Below are 21756 nucleotides of genomic sequence, written 5' to 3' on the forward strand. Positions count from 1 at the left end.
ATTTTTAGTGAGCCATAATGCACCCTCTTAGCTTCCCTTTTTTTGGCTGAGCTAAAGAGGCTTGGAGCTTTTGCTCGCCTCTTGAGACAGTCTCCTCTTAAAACCATTGATTGGTTCCTGGGAATGATGGATCCCTCTTCAGTAGCTTCTCCTGTCTTTTAAAACTGCCAGGCAATCTTCATCCACACCAGAAGGATATGGATGAGCCCAGGACAGTTCTGAAGACCAAGCCCCCACCCCAAAACCTACTTTTATTTTTATGGAAAAAGTTACAAGTCCCTCTGTATTCCTCTCTCCACCACTGAGTAAAAACAACTGAAGGTAGATATGACTGAGGAGAAAAGATCAAGCATCTCCCTGAACTCCAGGTCAGCCTTTATGGCTGCACTATAGGAAGAAAAACATTAGATTTGGTATATGTAGTGGAGGTATATGTGTAGATTTGCAGGGAGGGGGAGATAAACTTTAACTGTAGTTGATTTACAGAGGTTAAAAAAGTGCTTATTTCTCCATGCAACCTTGGGCTGGAAAAGAGAACTCAACACACATCACTTTGCTAGAGGATGACAGAATCAATCTGTTTCTGGTCCATGTCACTTCCACTTGTGTCCACTCATAAATGCATTCCATCCTATTGCCATATCAAGATTAAGATTAAAGAACAAAAATAAGATTAAGATTTAAAATCCACCTCAAAATAACTTTCAACTACTATTTTGGAATACATTTTCCTTAAAAATGTAACTGTATTTTTTATAGAAGAAGTTACACTTTTTCAAGCTGAAAACTCCACAGTGTTTGGAGCAGCGCACAATCCAGTGGATAGTTATGCTCTGATCATATTGTTAGTTTGAGAGATGTTAGTAAGGATAATTCATATAAGAATTTGCAGAGACAGAAGTCCTTATGTTTTCCTGTTGAGTAATCTCTGTCTTTGTGTGTGTATCAGCAGATTTAATTAAGTTTACTCCTCTCCCCATGGTTCAGTTGAGCTGCTTCTGTTTCACTACATGTAGGTTTATCTATTTTCCTCTCTGTTACTTTGTCATATTTTTAATAGCAAAAATGCAGATTTGTTTCAATTGTTTGATTTATTGTAATCATATCCTTTTCCCACTGAGACACAAGACAGCTCACAACTTAATTTAAAAACAAGCGGCTAAAAATGCAATGTTGCAATAGTAAAGCATAATTAAACAAATCATAATATTAAAACAACTTAATCTCTTCTTTTGATTTAAAAGCACATCGTTTAAAATGAATGTTTTGCATTTTTTTAAAAAAATGCAGTACTGCTAAAGGGATCAGAGTAGGTTTCTTGCTCCCATTACTGGTATAAGTAAATTAGTAATGGCTTTTTTCTTTCTCTTTGCAAGAGCTGGACTCTGGAGAAGAAAAGTATATTTGAACTGAATGCATTGTTACAATGAATGCTTTCTCATTTTTCCCACTACTCTAAAAATGTTTGTCTTCATCTGGACAGAATGACATTTTACTGCTGGCAGTTTATATGATGTGAGAACCTCTCCAATGTGGCAGTGGGTAATTGTGCTAGGCTGGAAAGAACACTTTTCTGCTCTTGGGATCCTCTAGGAAAGACTGCCTAAAATAGCAGATTGCTAAAAATGTCCTAAATAGAAATGGCTGGAAGTTCATTTCTGGTTCTGAAAAATATACCCTTTTTTATGTTAAACAATGCAGGGAGCCCCATGGCCTATTTTAACAAGGTAAATCTCAACTTCAATAGGCTTCCAGCAGAGATTCACAGGATTTTTGTTGTGATGGTGAGGAGGGGGATTGTAGAAACAGCCACGGGTTGTTATGGGAGACCTTGTTTGACTTTCTCAGTTATTCCAGTCAGAATAATATGCCGGTAAGAGGTAGCAAATGCTAGGTGGGATCTCACTCTGCTTTGCTTTTTGCTGCCTTCATCACCAAAATACCAGAATGTCTTTCTCCTCAACTTGGGGCCCTGTACACTTGGAGAAGGCATTTCATATATTCTTTGCTATTTTCTGTTTCTTTTCTAAAGATCCCAGGTGTTTCCTTTGCTCTTCTATAGTGTGATGCCAGATGCCATGGTTTTCAAAACTTATCTTCAGCACCTTGGTCCTTCCAGCCCTCATTTGTGGTTCCTGAACTTGCTATTCTTGAATCTCTTTTTTGGAAGGCACATGGAACCATTCACAGTATGACAAAAATGCTGAAGTATCTCTGTGAATGCACTCGGAAAAACAACTCACTTTGGGAATAGATGGAAGCTGTTAGATTTTATGGTTCAGAACTGGGAGGGAGGTAGATGTTGCCCTCTGGTGGCAAACAATGGTTTTTATGGAAGCATATTTGCAAATACAGTCATCCCTCCATATTTGCGGATTTGATTATTCACGGATTTCATTAATATGTTCTCTCTAGGACTGTCTAGGTCCTCCAGTGCAACTTTAACTAAAAGTTGCTCTGAAAGACCTAGAGATTCCTAGAGAGAATACTTAGCTACTCCAGCGCCATTCTATGGTCAGTGTGTGTTGGACATTGACCACAGAGTTGCACTGGAGGACCTAGACAGTCCTAGAGAGGTGTACTCTCAGGTAAAAACATGGTGTTTTTGTTATTTGTAGTTTTTCCATATTCACAGGGGTCTTGTTTCCCTAACCCCAGTGAATATGGAGGGACAAGTGTACAGTTCCCAGGAAATGAAGTAGATGTGTTAAGAAGCATAAGTAGCATGAAAATAATAGAGACAGGTTGCTGCACCACAAAAAGAGTAGTTGAATATGCTTTAGTAAACCTTTTATTCAGAACTAACAGTATACACATATGAAATGAAACAGCCAGGTCAGGTAAGTCTTGCATAAGTAAACAAAAGCATTATGAACTTCTACATCACATGAAGATTTCTTCCAAAATGTATCCAGGGACAATGTTTTCTTACACCTACTTCCTCTTAGGATTTACATTTTGGGGGAAATGCTAGGAGGAAGCTGGTGAGGCAGGCTTATTTCTTTCTCTCTGCTGTTCACACATGGTCAGTAAGGGGCTCTGAAAGGATCTGCTTTTTACCTAGCCTGTTGTAGGCACACTAAAACAGTTATAAGCGGGACTGGCTAAGAATCCTGCTCTTTCCCAGCTCAAGCTTTCTTTATTGCATTGTTTACTGTAGAGACACAGCTGCGAGACACAGCTGCAACACAACATCAAAAGTGTGTTTGTACAGTCCTTCACATCATCCCAATGCCAGCATGGCTTAAAAGGTGCCAGCTAGATGTTGAAGAAAATGACCAGGAGACTGGGTGGGCATAAACAGCCTATGTTAAAAGTGACTTCCCTGTCAGAGGCTTTGTGAAATGTGGGATGTCTATACATCTGTGGGCTTGCCATCCATGGATCTGAGCATCTGTGGATAGCAAGCCCCCCTGTCCCATGTAGCAGCGCATGCACAAAGCTGTGGTAGCAGCCACGCATACATCACGCTGCCATTAGGGACAACAGGAATGGGGTCCCTCATTTTTTGGTCCGACTGTATATTGATCTGGTTCCTAGTAGCTTGCAGAACAATGAGATAGAAGTACAGAGGCTGCAAGGGGCAGAAACAACAGGTATCTATGATATGCCTACATGGGAGCAAAGTGGTATTCTGGATTTTGTATGGCTTAGATTATCACTCCTGTCTGTTCTTTCTGTACTACACAGCAACCTCCAGTTTAGTACTAATTACTAGAATCATAGAGTTGGGAGAAACCACAAAGGCCATGAAATCCAGTCCCTGCCATAAAGGAATACATAAGCAATGCAATCCCAACAGATGGCCATCCAGCCTCTGTTTAAAAGCCTCCAAAGAAGGAAACTCTACCATACTCCGAGGGAATGTGTTCCACTGTCAAACAGCTCTTACCTCCAAGAAGGTCTTTCAGATTTTTAGAAGGAATATTTTTTCCTACATATTTTTTTTCATTATTTCATGTGGATTGATGAAGCTGTACAGGACAGTGGTACCAAAATGTTCAGAAGTAAATAGACATGATCTTCTCCTTTGGTCTTGAGTTCTGGTACAGCCGCCTACACTGGCCAATGTAACTGAAGCAGTTACGTAACAAATGCTCACATCATTCTCATAAGGACATGTGACAGAAAAATAATAATAGAACAAACCTCTAATGTTGGTGTTATGTGGAGCTCTCCTTTGATATGACTGGAACCTAGCTGAGGAGAACTTGGGCACTGAAGTCATCTTTTCAGTTGCACTTCTGCTCTCTGTCATAAACAATAATACCCCCCAACAAGAAATCAAATATTTTCCAGGTTTCATTAGAGATATTTGCAATATCTTGGAGTCAGAGTGGGAGACCTGATGCAGTAGAAACCCTGAATATGTTTATGCTAACACCTGGGGAAATGGCACCCACTCCTGTCTTGTATCGGAAGCCAAGCAGGGTCAGTCATGGTAGGTATTTGGATGGGAGACCATCAACAAATCCCACATGCTGTAGGCTACCGTATATTTCCAAGGAAGAAATTGGCAAACAATCTCTAAGTATTTCTTGCCTAAGAAAACCCTATGAAATTTATAGGGTTGCCATAAATTGACAAGTGACTTGATGGCACATACAGAGACAACACATGGGATGAGAGATTTTTATGCCTTTTGGTATGTCCAGAAAAAGTAGGATCAAACAAATATATGTCAATATTTTTTAACAGGCATAATATACTGTATACATGTTGTGAAGTCTATGATGTGACATATTCTCATGTAAACATGTGTCCATTGTGTGTGTGTTTTATGGCCTTGATATGTAAATTCCCCCCTTGGCATTTTTGAGTGCCAAATAAACATAGACCCCACATCAGGTACCACTAGCCATACAGGATGGGACTGAGGCATACTTTTAGCTATGAAGACTATAAATGCTTGCTGGTTTCATTTTCCTTCTGTTTCGCCTGCAGACAAACATTGGCTCCATCTTAGTCTCTGTGAATCCCTACAAGCCCATTGCTGGACTGTACGATGCGGCTGCCATTGACCTGTATCGACAGCACTGCCTTGGTGAGCTGCCTCCTCACATCTTTGCTACTGCCAGCGAATGCTACAGCTGCCTGTGGAGGCGCCATGACAGTCAATGTATCCTCATCAGGTGAGAATGGGTGGCTAGGTCCTGCAGCTAGCTCCCTCCCAACCATCATGCTCCCTCTACTGGAGGTGGGGAAACCTCAGGCCCTGAGGCAAATCTGGCCCACCTGGGGTCTCTAGGACATCACACCCTTTCCCTATGACATCACTGTTTCCCAGTTTTTCAGATTTTTCCCCCAGTTATAAAAACTTGAAATGCCTCTCCTAAAGATGAATTATGGGTCCAAATGTATTCCCTTTAGTCCCACCCATCACTCGAATGTGGTCCCTGAGAACCTCTCTGAATGTGAATCTGGCCCTTGGGTTGAATAAGCACATCCCACCCTCACATGCATTGCTCTGCTGAAAGTTGTGTGGACATTACAGCGCCACTCCTTAAAACCTGCTATTGAGATTATTCTTGCCATTGGTTAATCCTAAGTAAATTGTTTTCGCTGCCCATTAACAGTGGAGAAAGTGGCGCTGGGAAGACAGAGAGCACCAAGTTGCTACTGAAGTTTCTATCGGTCATGAGCCAGACCTCACTGGGTGGCCCTGCTTCAGAGAAGAGCACACATGTAGAAGAGGCCATCATGGAGAGCAGGTAGGTGTCCATCTTGTTACATGGGATTAACATGAATTTTATGTGCATGTGTTGGTTGGTGGCATTGCTTCTCAAAGGTGCCATATTACATGCAGGTGGCTGGCTTTGCACTGCAGCTTTCCAATTAGCAAAGGTTATATCTTTGTTGTTGTCATCATCATTGTCGTCATCGTCTTTATTTATACCCTTTATTTATATCCTTGTGTAGACTTTGCAGGCCTCACTGGCTGCTTCTTTGTCCCCTTTTAACTACAGGAAGAGGAATTTCTCAAACTAGGACTCAAGGTGGCTTACAGTTTCCTCCCATTTGAGTGCTGCATGTTTTGCCCCTCCTCATACTGCTCCACTTAATATGGGATCTGTTTGTATAGATTTTGCAGGCCTCACTGACTGCTTCCATGTCCCCTTTTAGCTACAGGAAGAGGAATTTCTGAAACAGCAGATTTTTGGTGTCCAAAAATGACATCTCATTTGAATATACTTTGCCACAATCAAGGCTCATTTGGTCAGAGGAACCAGAGGAGCACTCTGGCAGAGAATTCTAAGTGCCACTAGAACCCAGGATTCCATAGGACAAAACCATGACAGTTAAAATGAAATCAAAGCATTAGAATTATGTAGTGTGAACGGGCTACTGTTCTATGTGTTGCTATTCCAGAAACAGTTGTTAGTGTTTTGGGCCAGAAGCACAAGAACACTAAGTGCAAATGCTAATCATTCCCTTTCCTAATTTTCTTAGGTGGCCTAGATGTATAAGTGGGGCTGCTTGGTGCAACATTCTTTGCTAAGAAAAGCTGGATTGCACAACATATAAGTGTTATGCCTGTTAAAAATATTGACATATATTTGCTTGATCTTACTTATTCCAGACATAGGGAATGGCAAGGAGCCCTCTAGTTAGGCATCTGATTTCTTAGATTTCATTAGGTATTACACACTTTCAATTCTCTCCTTAGTATCTTAAGGGCTAGAAACTGAGGAGGGTTCCTAAAAGAAACCAGATTCTCAAGAATGGAATGATTCTTTCAATAAGAGATTCTAGGCTGATGAAGAATTACAAAATGTGCAGAAAATTACTCACACTTACACACTTTGTGTATTACTGATACACTTTCAAGTCTGTCCTTAGTATCTTAAGGGCTTGAAACTTGGAGGAGAGTTCCTAAAAGAAACCAGATTCTCAAGAATGGAATGATCTATTCAATAAGAAATTCTTGGCTGATGAAGAATTATAAAATGTGCAGAAAATTACCCACTTGTATCCAAAATATATGAACTAATCCACTTTTCTTCTTTCCTCCCTAGTCCAATCCTGGAAGCATTTGGAAATGCCAAGACAGTCTATAACAACAATTCTAGCCGCTTTGGAAAATTCATCCAGCTGCATTTTTCCCAGCATGGGCATATCCAGGGAGGGAGAGTCACTGACTGTATCCTTCTCTTTTGCCAGTTTCAGTCTCTGATATCCATAAGATGATCCAAGGGCTAAGCTCTCTTGCCTGTGATCTAAGAATGCATGGAGGCTTCTTTCCCTCCTTTGGTCTTTCCTAAAGGATGAGATTTTTCTTGAGGGTAGATCTTTTGTTCAAACACCAAAGGATAAGAAAGCTTTACCAAGCCAAGTCTCCCTCTCCCATCTGGAAGGCTTGGCTTGGTAAAATTCCCTTTATTCTTTCACCTACAAAGATGTGGTTTATTCTTGTCTGTTACCTACTGATGAAGATGGAGTGTGTCAAATACATTTGGCATGCCCAGAGCATCTGTTTCTGTAGCAGTTCATGGAAAGCTGTTTTACACTCATGAAAGATTTGCATGTCTTCTTTGGTACCATAAGTTACGTTTGGATAAAGTCGTCTGGAGTAACACCTGTAGACGTTTGTGTTTCTGTGTGTATAATTAGCTGGTCCAATTTATGGAGATTTGAATATGATATATGTTTAATTAGTTGTCAGAGAACCAATGTGGCATAGTGGTTTGAGCATTGGACTGCAACTCTGGAGACCAGGGTTCGATTTCCACTTGACCATGAAATCCACTGGGTGCTCTTGGGCAAATCACATGCTCTCAGCCTCAGGAGGAGACAATGGCAAACCTCCTTGCCAGGAACATATCTTGCCAAGAAATCCCTATGAAAGATTCGCCTTAAGTTTGCCCTAAGTCAGAAACGACCTGAAGGCACACAGCACGCGTGCGTGCGCGCGCACACACACAAAATTAGTTGTATTCTTTATAGGTAAACAAATATTATTTGAGGCTATATACTATTGCTTTCCTGGCCTTCTTTGTTAATTTTTATATATGAAGTCAGGGCTTACTCTTGTTCTACTACATTAGATTTAATGATTCTTTTATCAGAAAGTTGACAAAGATGGTGTCACTTCACTGCTGTTTCCTCTTTAACCTGTGGCTCAGATTTATTGGAGAAGGTGAGTAAAGTTAATTTCTGCCCTGTCCTCCTTTCTTTCCTAATTCTCTGACCCACATGGCCAGATGATGCAGAGGCATTTAGACAGCAAATGGTGGTGCTGGCATAACTCTAATATTACTGTTCTCTGCCTTGCTAAACGTAGACTACAGACATGCCAGCTGGACTGTGTTCCTGTAACTTGGTTACTTTATACTATCCACCAGGCTTTCTCAGCCTGGGTTCTTTGGAACACTAAGGTTGGTAGGGGTTCCTCAAGAGGTTGTGATTTTTAAAAAAAAGCTTCTAAGGGGAAAAAAATGACCTGTAAACATAATATTTTTATGCATGGGTTCCTTAATACATGAAAAGTATATCAAGAGTTCCTCTAGGGTAAATGGGTTGAGAAACCATTCAACCAACCAAACATATTTTTCCTATCCTAGAAGTATGTACGTCTTTTTTCTCCCAGAACTGTGTGTTCAGCTTTTTTCCTTTCCTTAATAAGTTCCCAGTTTTGTGTTGCTGAGTCAGTGTAATAGTACAGCCATGCCCCACTTCCAGTAGATTTTATAGAGTGCTGCAGAAGAAAGAAGAAAAAGATGGAGTGGGGTAGCTTTCAAAACTTTTCTTGTTTGTTTTTGCTAGCAGGGGAAAATTAGCAAGATATTTAAGTGAATGATTCAGCCATGTTGTTTAGGGATAGTAGGAGCTTCAATCTGACACTTCTGGAGAGGACCACGTTGGGGAAGGATAAGGTAGGGACTAAAAATGGCCATGGAGAAGGAAATGCAAGTAATTTTTCTTAACAAATTGGCCCAAAAAAGCATGGAATTGGAGTGTCCAAATTTGGCCCAAGAAAGCAAGGAAATGGAGTGTAAACAGTGTCAGACCATGGCTTTGATGCAGATTGCACCCTTTCTTGCTTGGATATCACCTGCAGTTGGATAAATAAATTGCTATTGTGGAAATCTTTCTGGTGTCTTTCATCTTGCTTGACAGAGGACATGATGCTAAGCACAAGTAGTTTTCTTCCTTTAGAGTAGAACACAAACTCAATAGAACTTAAATGCTGGGTGCCTCATGACTTGTTAGTTTGTGTATTGGCCTGGTGTCACCTTACCTCCATTCTTCTTTGTTTCAGAACAGAGTTGTTCACCAGAACCCTGGAGAACGTAATTATCATATCTTCTACGCTTTATTAGTTGGCGTCAGTGGGGAACAAAAAGGTAATGGGATTTCCCAATAATTGCACTCATCTGTTAATTGAAAGTAGCCCTCTGCTGCTGTTACTCTTGCTATTTCCACTTCTTTCATTCTTGTTTTCCCCTAACAAAACCTTGTTCTTGTTGTTGTGGGCCTTTAAGACACTTCTGATTTATGGTGACCCAAAGGTGACCTGACCCTATCATGGGATTTTCTTGGCAGAATTTGTCTTCCTCTGAGGCTGAGGGAGTGTCACTTGCCCAACATCATACAGTGGCTTTCCATGGCTGAGTGGGGATACGAACCCTGGTCTCCCAGTGTCCTAGTCCAACACTCTAACCACTAGGAGATCACAAGGGCCATTCAGTCCAACCCCCTGCCATGCAGGAACTCACAGTCAAAGTACCCCTGACAGATGGCCATCCAGCCTCTGTTTAAAAACCTCCAAAGATGGAGACTCCACCACACTCCGAGAAAGTGTGTTCCACTGTGAAACAGCTCTTACTGTCAGGAAGTTCCTCCTAAAGTTGTTTTTCAAGGCACTGGGTTATATTTCTCCTTGGAGGAGAAGTGTGAGCAGAGAGATACCATTGTAGATGAAGGCCCAGTTGTTGAATTAACATCGCCTTTGAACAGTTTGTAAAGTAATGGTTTTGGTTAGAGCTAGCCAGAGTACAGCATTCTTCTTTGCACCAGCTCAGTCTAAATCATTCTTGACTCCAACACTATTTGGAGCTTACCTGCTGTCTAACTCTTGATCCTCTTTCTTCCACTGGAATACTTCCACATTTTCCCAGAATCCCCATCTTCCAGTGATGGATGCAATTGGAAGTAGATTGCCTGGTTGCACAGCTGCATCCCTTCAGTCCCTGCTGCTGTGCTAAGCTCACTGTTAGTGCCTTACATTCGCTTCACAATCCATGTTCAAATAAGCTAATTTCTAGGGCACATCATTCAAATTAGCAGCGGCTGTTTTCCACGTTACACACCACATTAAGCACAGTCATAAGTTCATAGGGAAAAAAGCCCACATTAGAAAGACAACAGTATTAAGACTGATTGTGAACATGCTTCAAAGCCAGTGTCCCTGAAACGCCTGATAAATGTGGGGCATATTAAAAAGCTGAAATTGAAATGGTCTTAAGTATTCATAAAAAGTTTTTGCTTGCATTGGTGGTAATGAAATAACCTTTATTTCTGATGTAGTAGGCAAATACCTGCCAACATTTCACAGTTGAAAACTGGGACATGTATAGCCAAGCAATGTTAAAGTGTTGTTAAGATGGCAAAAGTTATTAATGAGAAAAGGTAACCAAGCTACAAGCAGCTGCAGCAGTTTGCTTTTCCCTGAGCATCCAGGGAAGGGCAAGACTCCACCCCTACCTCTCCTCTTGTCCTGTTTTATTGTATTGCGTACAAAGCTACTTTTGTACTCAGCTTCCAGCCATTAAGCTGAGGGGAGGGGAAGTGAAGAGAGAGAAACTGGGACATTTTAAAAGCCACTTAAAAAGTGGGATGAGAGAGGATTAATCAAGACTGTTCACACCAAACTGGTACAGTTGGAGAGCCTGCAAATGTCATTCAGGAAGCAAAAGGCATAAAGTGTTGATGCAGAAGTGAATATGAACTTTTTGTTAACAAATGTAGATATTATATTGATCCTAATTTACTTAGGCAGGGATACTGAGGAAATGGGTTGAAATTGCCGTACCTAGGCTTCCAGCGAATGAAATTGCCTCTCTGGGGCCCAGTGGTATGATGGAGCCAGTGCTTGGAGGGTCAGAGCCCCAGGACTTTTGGATTAGCAGGGTCTCTTAGGACATCATCTGTTGTCCTGCTTCCTTTCCTCCATTCCAATGAGTTTAGCTGCAGTCTTTGCAACTGATAAAGGGGAAATGAATTTCCCCTAACAATAACGTAGTCAGCCCTCAGTATCCATATGGGATTTGTTCTGGACTTCCCTGCGGACACCAAAATCTGTGGATTCTCAAGTTCCAATGTCCCCAGTGACATCACATGCAGCCGTGCTGCCATTAGGAACAAAGGAACATCACCTGAGGGCCACCAGGAGCAGGAGAACCACCAGGAAGACCAGGACTGTGGGCCCCCACCAGGAGGGATCCAGGCATGGCTTGGGGTGAGAGGAGGAGAAAGAGAGCCTGGTGGTGGTAGCGGCGACACCTCCATGCAGGGTGAGGGTGAGGACACAGGGTGCGCATCAAGGAGAGCGCACAGTACAGGGTGCATGGACAAGGATCCGGGGTCTAAAGGCTCCCAAAAGGGAAGAAGAGGAGGCAGGAGGCTCCAAGGAGAAAGGTACCAGGGTGGGAGGAAGACAGACAGACCCACCAGGAAGCGGAGGAAGGGCTGGCTGAGCCCCAGGCAAGGAAGCAAGCTGATGGCTCCTTCTCCTCCTCAGTGGGTCTTCAAGGAGAAGGGAAAGTGGTCAGGGTGTGCCTGCCTGGGCAGCCTCCTCCCCTTGAGGGCCTATCCAGGCAAGGCAAGGCTGGCAGCATCCTCCAGAGGCTGTGCACTCTGCTTGACAAGCACCCTGCACCCTCACCCTTGCCCTGCATGGAGCTGCCATTGGGCTTTACTTTTCCTCCTCTCAATGTGTCCCACACCTGGGTCCCCTCCTGGTGGGTGGCCACCATCTAGCCCTCCTGATGGCCCTCAGGTGATGTCCCTTTGTCCCTAATAGTGGTGTGACTGTGTACACATGCCGCCACTGGGGACAACACAAGCTTGCTGTCTGCAGATACTCAAAACTGTGGATGGCAAGTCCAGGGATACCTAGGGCCAAATGTATTGTCATGAACTATCACTGCTATATTCCAAAGTATTATAGGCTGGCTTGGTCTTGAGCAGGCAAGATGGGTTAGCTTTAAAAAACATCAACTCCTGGTTGAGATGAAAAGTGCTAAAATATTCATAAGTAGAGATAAATACATGAATATATCTGTCTTCCTTTTTAAATTCTGATTGAGGGTGTTGCAATAGGGGATGGGAGGGTGGGCTGCATGGAGCCCCTTACTTCTGGTTTTGTGCCCCCCCCCCCCCCCGGTGTATTATTTTTAAAAAGTTTCAAAAGCAAAATTTTGTCCCTATAGTCTCCAAATACAATCAATAGGGTGTGGGGCCAGTGTCACTGATAGACATAGACATGGCAGTGGGTAGTTACTATGATTACAGAGCCAATGGCTATAGGAAATAAATTAAACTTTTATTATAGGAACTCCATTAGCAATAGGAAGGCTCTCCAAGGATGTGAAGATGAGCTAAGCTAAAACAGGAAGAGGACTGAAATTAGTTTGAAACACAGCGTTCTTGCATTTCTAACAGTAACCCCCATTTTAGATCACCCTTAGCCATTTTAGTCCCAGAAGAGGTCTTTTTTTTTTAATACAAAAAGTGACCACTTCCCGTTGTAAAAGACGTCTCCAAAGCCTCAAACAACCATGGAGTACCAAAAACATGGGGAAAGGGCCCCCACATCCTTAGAAGGTGTTTGGATCATTACCAGGCAAAAATGAAATTTTACCTGGAGATATCCCTGCAGTGTCTTTTGGGGGACCAGTGATACCACTAAACCTCCAACAGTAGCTGACCCCCACAATAGAGGTTGTCATAATCGGAGCCTGCATATTGAAATTTATCAGTACAGTACACCACTGGTGGTGCCCTTCTGGTTGACTGATTCATGTCTGTATATTTACAGCCAGCCTTTTCTCCAAGCGGTACAAGGTACTCTTTATTGATCCCTCATGTCCATCCTCATTGCTTTTTATGGTCTGAAATCATGTGAAATTGTTATTAAACTTTGCTGAAAGTTATGATGGTTCTTGGTTGCTTCAGGCCTTGAGTTGTTTAGGAACGAATGGCATATTTTTTGTACATAATGCTTGAAACTTGTTATATAGTCTCTCTAAAGTTGGTGATCAGTGCATATTTTAATTGGTGCTTTAGAAGTATAATTTATTCAGTTTTTATCTTAATGTATACCATAATCTATTGGAGTTTTTTATTGGACCTTTTAAATTATGTTATAAGACGCTTTGCAATCTAACTCTAGGAGAAAGCTGTGATATAAATTGAATGAATGAATAAACTAAATAATAGCTCAGGGAAGCTAGAGGTGTTACAGCTTGAGTTCAGTCCTGGGAAGGAATCTGCTTTGGTTGCCCTGGTTTATGATCCTAATTGAGAGAGGGCCAACAGGATGGCAACTCTGTTCTTTCCTCCTTGATGTTTCAGTAGATTTTGATACTATTGACTTTGTCCTCCTGGATTGGCTCTGTGAGGCTGGGAGCTGAAAGCATCACATAATGCAGGTTCTGTGCCTACCTGCAAGATTAGTTCCCAAGAACTGTGTGTTTGCCCCTTGGAAACTGTACTAAGGCGTGGGGTGGTGTTGGGCACAGTCATTTCCCCAGTGCTTTTAAACATCTACATGTAAATTTTGGGGTTGTTGTTGTTAACTACCTTTGAGTGAGCCTCAACTCATGGAGACCCTGTGGATGAGACATCTCCAAGACCCCCTATCCACCGCTTTACTTAGATTCAATCAGGAAGGCCTGAATTTGCAGGACCTATCTGGCATACAGTCTTCCTATCTTACTACTTCCTCCTACCTTTGCCAGCATCATTATCCGTTCTAATTAATCATGCCTTCTCATAATGTGGCCAAAGTACGACAGCCTCAATTTCATTATCTTGGCTTCTAGGGAGATCTCTGTTCGAACTGTTCAAGGACCCATTTGTTTTTCTTTTTGACTGTTCACAGTATCCTCAGCACTCTTCTCCAGCACCACTTCTCAAATGAGTTGATTTTCTCCTAATCAGGTTTCTTCACTATCCAGCTTTCACATCCATACATGGTGATGGGGATAGTTCTCAGCAATTGTGGAGTTGGATGTCATAAGTATGCAGATGGCACTTGGTTCTATTTCCCCATTATATTAGAGTCAGATTGGGCCATGTACAAACTAAACTGGTGTCTAGAGATAGTGGTGGGTTAGATGAGGGCTAATCAACTAATATGGAATCCCCCAAAACAGGAACCCTGTGTGTAAGTGATTCCCTGATCCAGGAGCTAGTAATTTTCCTAGAATCATAGAATCATAAAGATGGAAGAGACCACAAGGGCCATCCAGTCCAACCCCCTGCCATGCAGGAACTCACAATAAAGCACCCCCGACAGATGACCATCCAGCCTCTGTTTAAAAAGCTCCAAAGAAGGAGACTCCACCACTGTCCAAAGGGAGTGTGTTCCACTGTCGAACAGCTCTTACTGTCAGGATGTTCCTCCTAATGTTTAGGTGGAATCCCTTTTCCTGCAGCTTGCATCCATTGTTCCGGGTCCTGTTCTCTGGAGCAGCAGAAAACAAGCTTGCTCCACCCTCAATGACACCCCTTCAAATTATTATGCAGGGCTATCATATCACCTCTTAACCTTCTCTTCTCCAGATTAAACATACCTGGCTCCCTAAGTCTCTCCTCATAGGGCATGGTTTCCAGACACTTCACCATTTTCGTCACCCTCCTCTGGACACACTCATTGTTCTATCTTCAGAAGGGTTGTACTCCCTCCAATAGGTACATAGTCAGAGAATACTCTTTAATTACATTCCTGTCTCTAGAGGCCAAAACGGCAAAGCTGTATGACCATTCCTAGAGAAGAAAAGCTTGTTCATAGTTAGCTACAATTTCAGTAACCTCAAGACTAGGCTATTGTAATCTGCTCTATGTGGGTTACCTTTGGTCTTGTTTTGGAGTTTACAGCTGGTGCAGAATGCAGCGCCCAGTCTGCTTTGTGGGATCTTCTGTTATGTGGAGTGGTTTCCCCATTGAGATTTGACAGGGTCCACAGGGTTGGGTGTTTCTCTATCAATTGAAGACCCATTTGTTTAAATCAGGCATGTTCCTGATAATTTCCCTAATTGTTAACCAATCAATTACTCATGATTTTCAGTTAATGATTTTGGTTGATTTTATTGTTTTATTCTTTTAGCTACTGGTTTTATTGTATCTATTTTTAATATGAACTATTTTGAGATTTCTTAAAATGAAAAGCAGGACAGGAATATAGATTTCTAATATTTCTAAAATAATGAATGAATCAATCAATATTTTTGCCCTTTTTTCCCCAATCTGCAGACATTTCCCAATTACAGGATATAAGCAATAGTTGAAGGGAATTACTCGGTGTTGTCCTCACAGCACTTCTTCCATAGCATGTTGTTCATACCTTGGAAAAGTTAGTTTATGAGACAACAGCTCACAAAACAATTCCAACCAAAATGCCCAGTGTCATGCTGGAAGATTCTAGGAGTGAAAAAGAACCTAATCCATGTTCTGATACAGTCTCTTATCTTCCATGCTTCTGGCTGTCATACGGAAGTGGTTGTACTATATAGACTCTGGTTATGAAGAGAGCAGTTAGGGAAAAAACTGGAGTGTATTATTATTATTATTATTATTATTATTATTATTATTATTATTATTTCCACCCCTTGCCCAAAACGGGGACTCAGAGTGGTTCACAACATTAAAAAACAGTACAGTTAAAAACATACAAAAATAGTACATTAAAGTAGAATTGTTAAAATTTTAAAACAGTAACATATTAAAAGAATAAAACATAATTAAAAAGATTAAAATACTTTAAAACAATACAGTGCCATCCCATGCTTTAAAAACTTTCTGTTTTAAAAGTCTGTCTAAACAGGTAGGTCTTAGCCTGCCAGTGGAAAGATGACAAGAAAGGGGCCATTCTGGCTTCCGTGGGCAAGGAGTTCCACAGTCTGGGGGCAGCCACAGAAAAGCGCCTCTCTCATGTCTCCACCAACTGTGCTTGTGATGGGGTGGAAAGGAGAGAAGACCTCTCCTGAGGATCGCAGAACCTGGGATGGTCATACACGGAGATACAGTTTGCCAAATAGCTAGGACCTGAGCTATATAGGGCTTATAGGTCATGACCAGCAGTTTTCATGGCCTCTCTTTTTCCTCCTTCCTTTTCCTCCTGCCTTGGTGGTTGTTTGCCTTTGCTTCTCTTTTCCGTCATCTTGCCCTTCCCTCCAATTTTTTTCAAACTCTTCCCTACAGAAGCTCTGGTCCTGCTGGAGCCCAAGAATTACCGTTATCTAAACCAGTCTGGCTGCATAACCAATGAGAACCTGGATGACAAAGACATGTTCAGCAAGGTCATGGTGAGTTCCAGGCAAAACTTTATGCAAAGCTAATGGCCCTTTCACATAGCCAGATTATATCACAATGATTCCATGTTACCTGGCATGGCAATAACCTATGGACTCCTGGGATTGGCAGTTTGTTGAGGTACTAAGGATCCGTCTGGCTGAGATTTTTGAATTGCAAATCCTAAAATTCCATGGAATGGAATTATGACAGTTAAAAGGGAATTGTAGTGCTATAACTGGGTAGTGTGAAAGAGTTCTTGGCATATGTGTATGGTATAGGTGTATGGTGTTTTATATGAAGATGTACCTGCTTCTATCTTGAATGAATTAATTGCTTTTAGGATAAGAATTGGGAATTAAATGCTCATGGCCAAGAGAGATTTTCACTCCTGGCTGTGATACCTATTAATTGTGTGCTTTCTTTAATTAAATGGCAATTAGAAGGTGTTAGATAAAAGTAATACAATCTGGAGTCACCTTTCATTGTTTTTCCATTGGTGTTTGTGTCTTTATTTTATTTTATTTAGTTTTGAACCACCATGCATGCTTCTTTCATTACAAAAAGCTGGGCTAAAGAAGGGCTTAGTCTTGCAAAAATATGTGTGCTGGTGTACAAGGTAGAGGTATGGACTTGGAGTGTAGAGACATAGCATATTTATTATTTATAACATGCTTTCAAAGCAAAGTGCAGTTTAGCAGATAAAGTCAAAGGCAGATGATAAAACAAAAGCAAGGAAAGGGCAGATCAGGGAAGGGACAGAAGAGGAGTAGCATAAGGAGGAGAGTGACATCAGAAAAAAATCTGAAAGTATTAGCAGGTCTTCTTATAGCCTTAACAGCCAGAGGCTCCAGCATCAGTGGGATGGTGAATCCACTCTGAGATTTAGGCTGCAAAAGAGCTATCCAGGTTGTTGAACCTATTTTGGGGACAGAGTTCAGTACCAGGATACCTCATCTAAGCTAAGGGCCAAAACGGGGGCTGGAATTCACTGCCCATGACTGCCTCAGATGCAGAGATGGTCAGACCAGAATGCCACTAGGAAGCAAAGTGTGAGATTTCATTTCTGATCAGGGTTGAAACACCTGTCTGTGGCTTACTCATTTTATGATGTTTAGACCTCCTTTATCTCCAGGCTGAGGGCCCAAAATGAGGCAGGTTGTGATACATGGGGTCATTCCCATTTGTTGGTTGAATAGAATCCTGTTTCGCTCTTGCTGCATTTTGGCATTCGATTAAAAAATGTCCCTTGTTCCCACTATGAAAAAAAAAATTTCTTACCCCCTATCAAATTGCTTCTTTTTGTGGCCCAGTCGTCATTTCCACTAGCTGCCCTGCTGCAAAAGACAAGTCAATCATTGTGACATAAGCAACAACTTGGACTTACAAGCCGGGGGGGGGGGAGCTGAAATGGGCAGCAGGTCATCAGTGGCAGGAGGGCAGACCCCTGCCATGTCTGGATCATTCAATCCAGGCATGGCAGGGAGGAGGGAGACCCCCAGGGGTCCCATGCAGACCCCTGCCATGCCTAGATTGCACAATCCAGACATGGCAGGGGCCTGTCCAGACCCCTGGAAGATGGGGAATTATTCCCCTGGAAGGCCGGGGAATGGAGCGAGGAGGAGGAGGAGGAGGCGGATGGAGGCAAGGTCGGGGGGGGGGCGAGAGGATGAGGATGGAAGCCCCCCCTTTTTTTAAAAAAATAAAAACAAACTTTTATCAAAGAAGCAATATATTGCTAAAGCAACCACTTTGCAAGTGGTCTATTTTTTGATGAAGTTTATTTTTTTAAAAAAGGAAAAAAGCAACACTGGGGGTGTGGTGTCTCCTGGGAAGGATGGTAAACACCCCTCTGCCGTTTGTCCCTCCCTCAGAAAAAGAATAAATTCTGATCTGGCGTTCCCATTTATTGGACACAGGTCAGAATCGATTCTTTTGAAAAGAAGCGCCAAAAAACTACTATTTTTTAAACCTGGGGTTTTTACATTTGTCCTGCTTTATTTCAACTGGAATCAATCCAATGAGGATCAGAAGCGATTTCAAATGGGAACGAGGGTCATATATCCCACATCAGGATTCGATGCAAATTGTAGTGGGAACAACCGCATAGACATCATCCTTAAAGGACCTGTGTGCATTAATGTGTGTTAGAACCTGGGGAAGTTATAGTGTTCACTAGCTTTTGAGGTGCCATTTAGGACCATGATCAAGGGTAAATTAATGCTCTTGGACAAGGTTTTTAATCATGCAGTTCCTTGTGTTATGGGAGGAGAGAGCTAGAAAGGATCCAGATGACAGAATTTTCTATTTGTAACCTCTTTGTGTTTTTCCACTCCTTCCTTCATCTTTTTTCTAACCACAACCTGTTTTGAGAAGACTGCTCTTGAAGTGATAGGATTTAGCTCAGAAGAAATAAGAGATATTTTCAAGCTTCTTTCTGGCATTCTGCAACTTGGCAACATTGATTTCATGACTGCAGGAGGAGCTCAGATCACAACAAAAACTGGTAAGTGTGGCCCCTCTGTGAAGGGAGCCTTGTGAGACCTGCATCTCCCTCAGAATTTCGGTATATGATTTTTACCAATTCTGGGATTTTTAAGCATCACAGCAAGCAATGATAATGAAATACTTTTTTAAAAGAACTGTAGTAAGGCATAGAATAAATTACTCTTAAAAACTAACTTTCTGAGCTATGCTGTTATCACAAGCATTTAATATGGCTGGATCTCTGTCACCATCTCTCCTAGTGCTGAATAATGTCAGTGAACTGCTTGGCTTGGATACCTTCCAGCTGTCTGAGGTGCTCACCCAGAGATCCATGTTTCTACGTGGGGAGGAAATCAGCTCTCCCCTCACTGTGGAGCAGGTGAGTGAGCAGCTGCCTGCTTTGTGCTTAGTATGGTGGCATTTGCCCCTAGGTGGCAGCATTCAGTGGCTATCAAAAGGAAAACATTGCTTGAGGGATTCCTCAGATCTAATGATGCATTTGCTGTTTCTCTGAATACGGCTTCTGAAAGGCAAAGGGAAGTCATTTGCATGAAAAGAGGATGGAGTGGATCCATTGCTCTAGACCAGAGAATTGTGTGTCTCTCCAGATGTTGTTGGACTGCAACTTCCAGCATTCCTTATCCTTGACAGGACTGAAGGCAGTTGCAGCCCAACATCTAGAGGATTGCATGATTCCTATCTGTGCTGCAGACCCTGTATAACATGAACTGGGGAGGGTCTTTATAGTAGTTAGTAGGCAAACAGTTTGTGGAAACCTGTAACCTACAGATGATAAACTAATGCAAAAGCATGTGGCCTTCTAATCTAAAAGTATTTCTTCGTGGTTGTGTTGGCTGAGCATTTCAGATGTGTAATATGGCATGCCCTTTAATTAGTCTTCCTTCTCCAGACCAGCATAGGGTTTGCCCTTGGTCAGTTACAGAAGATGCTTCTTAAGAGTGCAGAGCAGTTGTGTTTGATACATTAATTACGTTGTAGCACTAGTACTGGTAAGGCCCGAGGCCCCAGCAAGTGAATACAGGGAACTATTTGCATCAAGGGAGTTTGCATGTGTAGTAGAAATGGAATTTAAACATAGAAAATGAACACCTTTCTATTCAATCAGGAGTGCAAAGCAAGATCTTGAGACTTGAATAAGCCCTGAAATACACACCCAAGCTCCTTCTTAGCATTCCCTTTTTTTGCTGAGGCACAATCATGAAGTCGTCTAATCAGCACAATTTCAGACTCAGGAAAAACAAATGGGAAAGCTTCTTCAGGCAATGCATAATTTACTGAAAGAATTAATCACTGGAGGGTGTTGTGACAGGCCCTGCCATGAGGGCTTCTAAAGGTTCATGGGACAGATTAGTGTAAGGCAAGGAAATTAATGTCTGTAACAATATCTAATAGTTGGTTTGTTGTTAAAGAGCCTCCATATCCAGAGACAGTATATCTCCAATTATTGGGTGTCAGTGACAAACATTCAGGAGGGCTTTCACCATTTCATTTCCTGTTTGAATCCAATAGAAACAGAAGACTGGATTAGTTTGCTCTTTGATCTGATTCTCAAGGCAGCTCATGTTCTTATTTGTGCAATGCCTGAGCCCCTTAATAATCACTCATTTCAAGTGACAGCTGAGACTGTAGAGATGCCAGCTTCTAGCTCTTATGCATGCCTGGCACATAAGCTGGTGAATGCAATGCAAACCTCTGTCCATTGCTGAACTTTGCAAGAGACACCAGGGTATTCTTGGTCATTGTAGAGGTAGCCCTTCTTTGCTAGGTAGGCTTTTTGCTTCCAGTTGCTAAATTCCCCTCACCCTAGTCCTCCAGGAATGGCAGCCAGTTGTTGCCAGATGCTGTTCTGGGCACAAGAGAACATGGAGATCCCAGTCAGCATGAACTGAATGCACAGCTCATTACCATTCCCAACTTTGACATTTTCAGTGGGTGAATCAGAAGGAACAAAGGGTGGTGAATGGAGCCTTTGACAGAACTCAAGGGCCCATGTAGCCTCCTCCATCTATCTTTGCTTTTGTCCCACTGCTGGGTGTGGGGAGTAAGGCGCCCATTCCTGAGAGATGTGGCCATGATGTTGAATGATTGTGCAGTCTGGCCACTTTATCTCTGCTGCCTGCACGTCGCCAAATGTGATTGGCACAGGCCCAAGCTATGTGTTGGAAGGAATTTGTAGCTGCTACTGACCTGCATCTCCCCTTCCCCATGGGTCTTCAGCAATGTTTAGTTAAAGACATGTGAGGTGACATCATTGTGCCCTGAGTCCCTATCTGTCCTATCTTCTATAAGTGGAAAGCAATTAAGGGGGGCAGGCACAGAGAAGCTCTCTCAGAGCAGTGGCATCATATGTCTTCTGCACGTGAATGTTACTGAGGAGAGATGCATGGCAGTAGCTATTCATTCCTTTTAATGTGTAGTTTTGTCCTGGGAGGTCATTGAGCCAAAGAAATGTTTGGGGGCCTTTCCTAGTACACAGTTAAAGCAATATAATTCTAATTTGTTATGTTTCTATCCTGTAGCATCCTGAGATTTGCAGTCTAAGGAGCGGTGTTTTGAATTGTCAGCCGAAGGACACCTCTCGTGCATCACCAGACTGCCAATCCCAGGATCCCATAGGATGCAACCATGGCAGTTACAGTGGGGATATAGTTATGTAGTGTGAAAGGGCTCCCAGCTCTTTTGCTCATTTGTTACCTTCTATGAGAAGCTGAGGCCCATGGAATCTCTCCAACA

At 42.3% G+C, this 21756-nt stretch overlaps 2 protein-coding genes across 7 annotated transcripts in view; both read left to right on the forward strand.

Annotated features, from left to right (window-relative positions):
- Positions 1-9327, forward strand: part of LOC149314096 (unconventional myosin-X-like) — a 47567-nt gene extending 38240 nt beyond the window's left edge. For both annotated transcript variants that reach the window (XM_089520515.1, XM_089520514.1), the window contains exons 4-7: positions 4945-5132; positions 5577-5711; positions 7017-8137; positions 9260-9327. In XM_089520515.1, the coding sequence (XP_089376641.1) occupies positions 4945-5132; positions 5577-5711; positions 7017-7188 (495 nt within the window). In that variant the 3' untranslated portion in view covers positions 7189-8137; positions 9260-9327. The remainder of the gene's footprint in view (positions 1-4944; positions 5133-5576; positions 5712-7016; positions 8138-9259) is intronic.
- Positions 9260-21756, forward strand: part of LOC149314097 (unconventional myosin-X-like) — a 67921-nt gene continuing 55424 nt past the window's right edge. For 2 of the 5 annotated variants that reach the window (XM_089520513.1, XM_089520512.1), the window contains exons 1-4: positions 9260-9344; positions 16426-16529; positions 18892-19021; positions 19263-19381. In XM_089520513.1, coding sequence (XP_089376639.1) covers positions 16512-16529; positions 18892-19021; positions 19263-19381 — 267 coding nt within the window. In that variant the 5' untranslated portion in view covers positions 9260-9344; positions 16426-16511. Of the gene's footprint in view, positions 9345-16030; positions 16530-18891; positions 19022-19262; positions 19382-21756 lie in introns of those variants that run through there. The other 3 variants (XM_089520508.1, XM_089520509.1, XM_089520510.1) reach the window with 2 other exon arrangements.

Source organism: Sceloporus occidentalis, unplaced genomic scaffold (genome assembly GCF_023333645.1).
Source record: "Sceloporus occidentalis isolate IW3139 unplaced genomic scaffold, rSceOcc1.0.p SCAF_4, whole genome shotgun sequence".
In the NCBI taxonomy this organism is placed as follows: domain Eukaryota; kingdom Metazoa; phylum Chordata; class Lepidosauria; order Squamata; family Phrynosomatidae; genus Sceloporus; species Sceloporus occidentalis.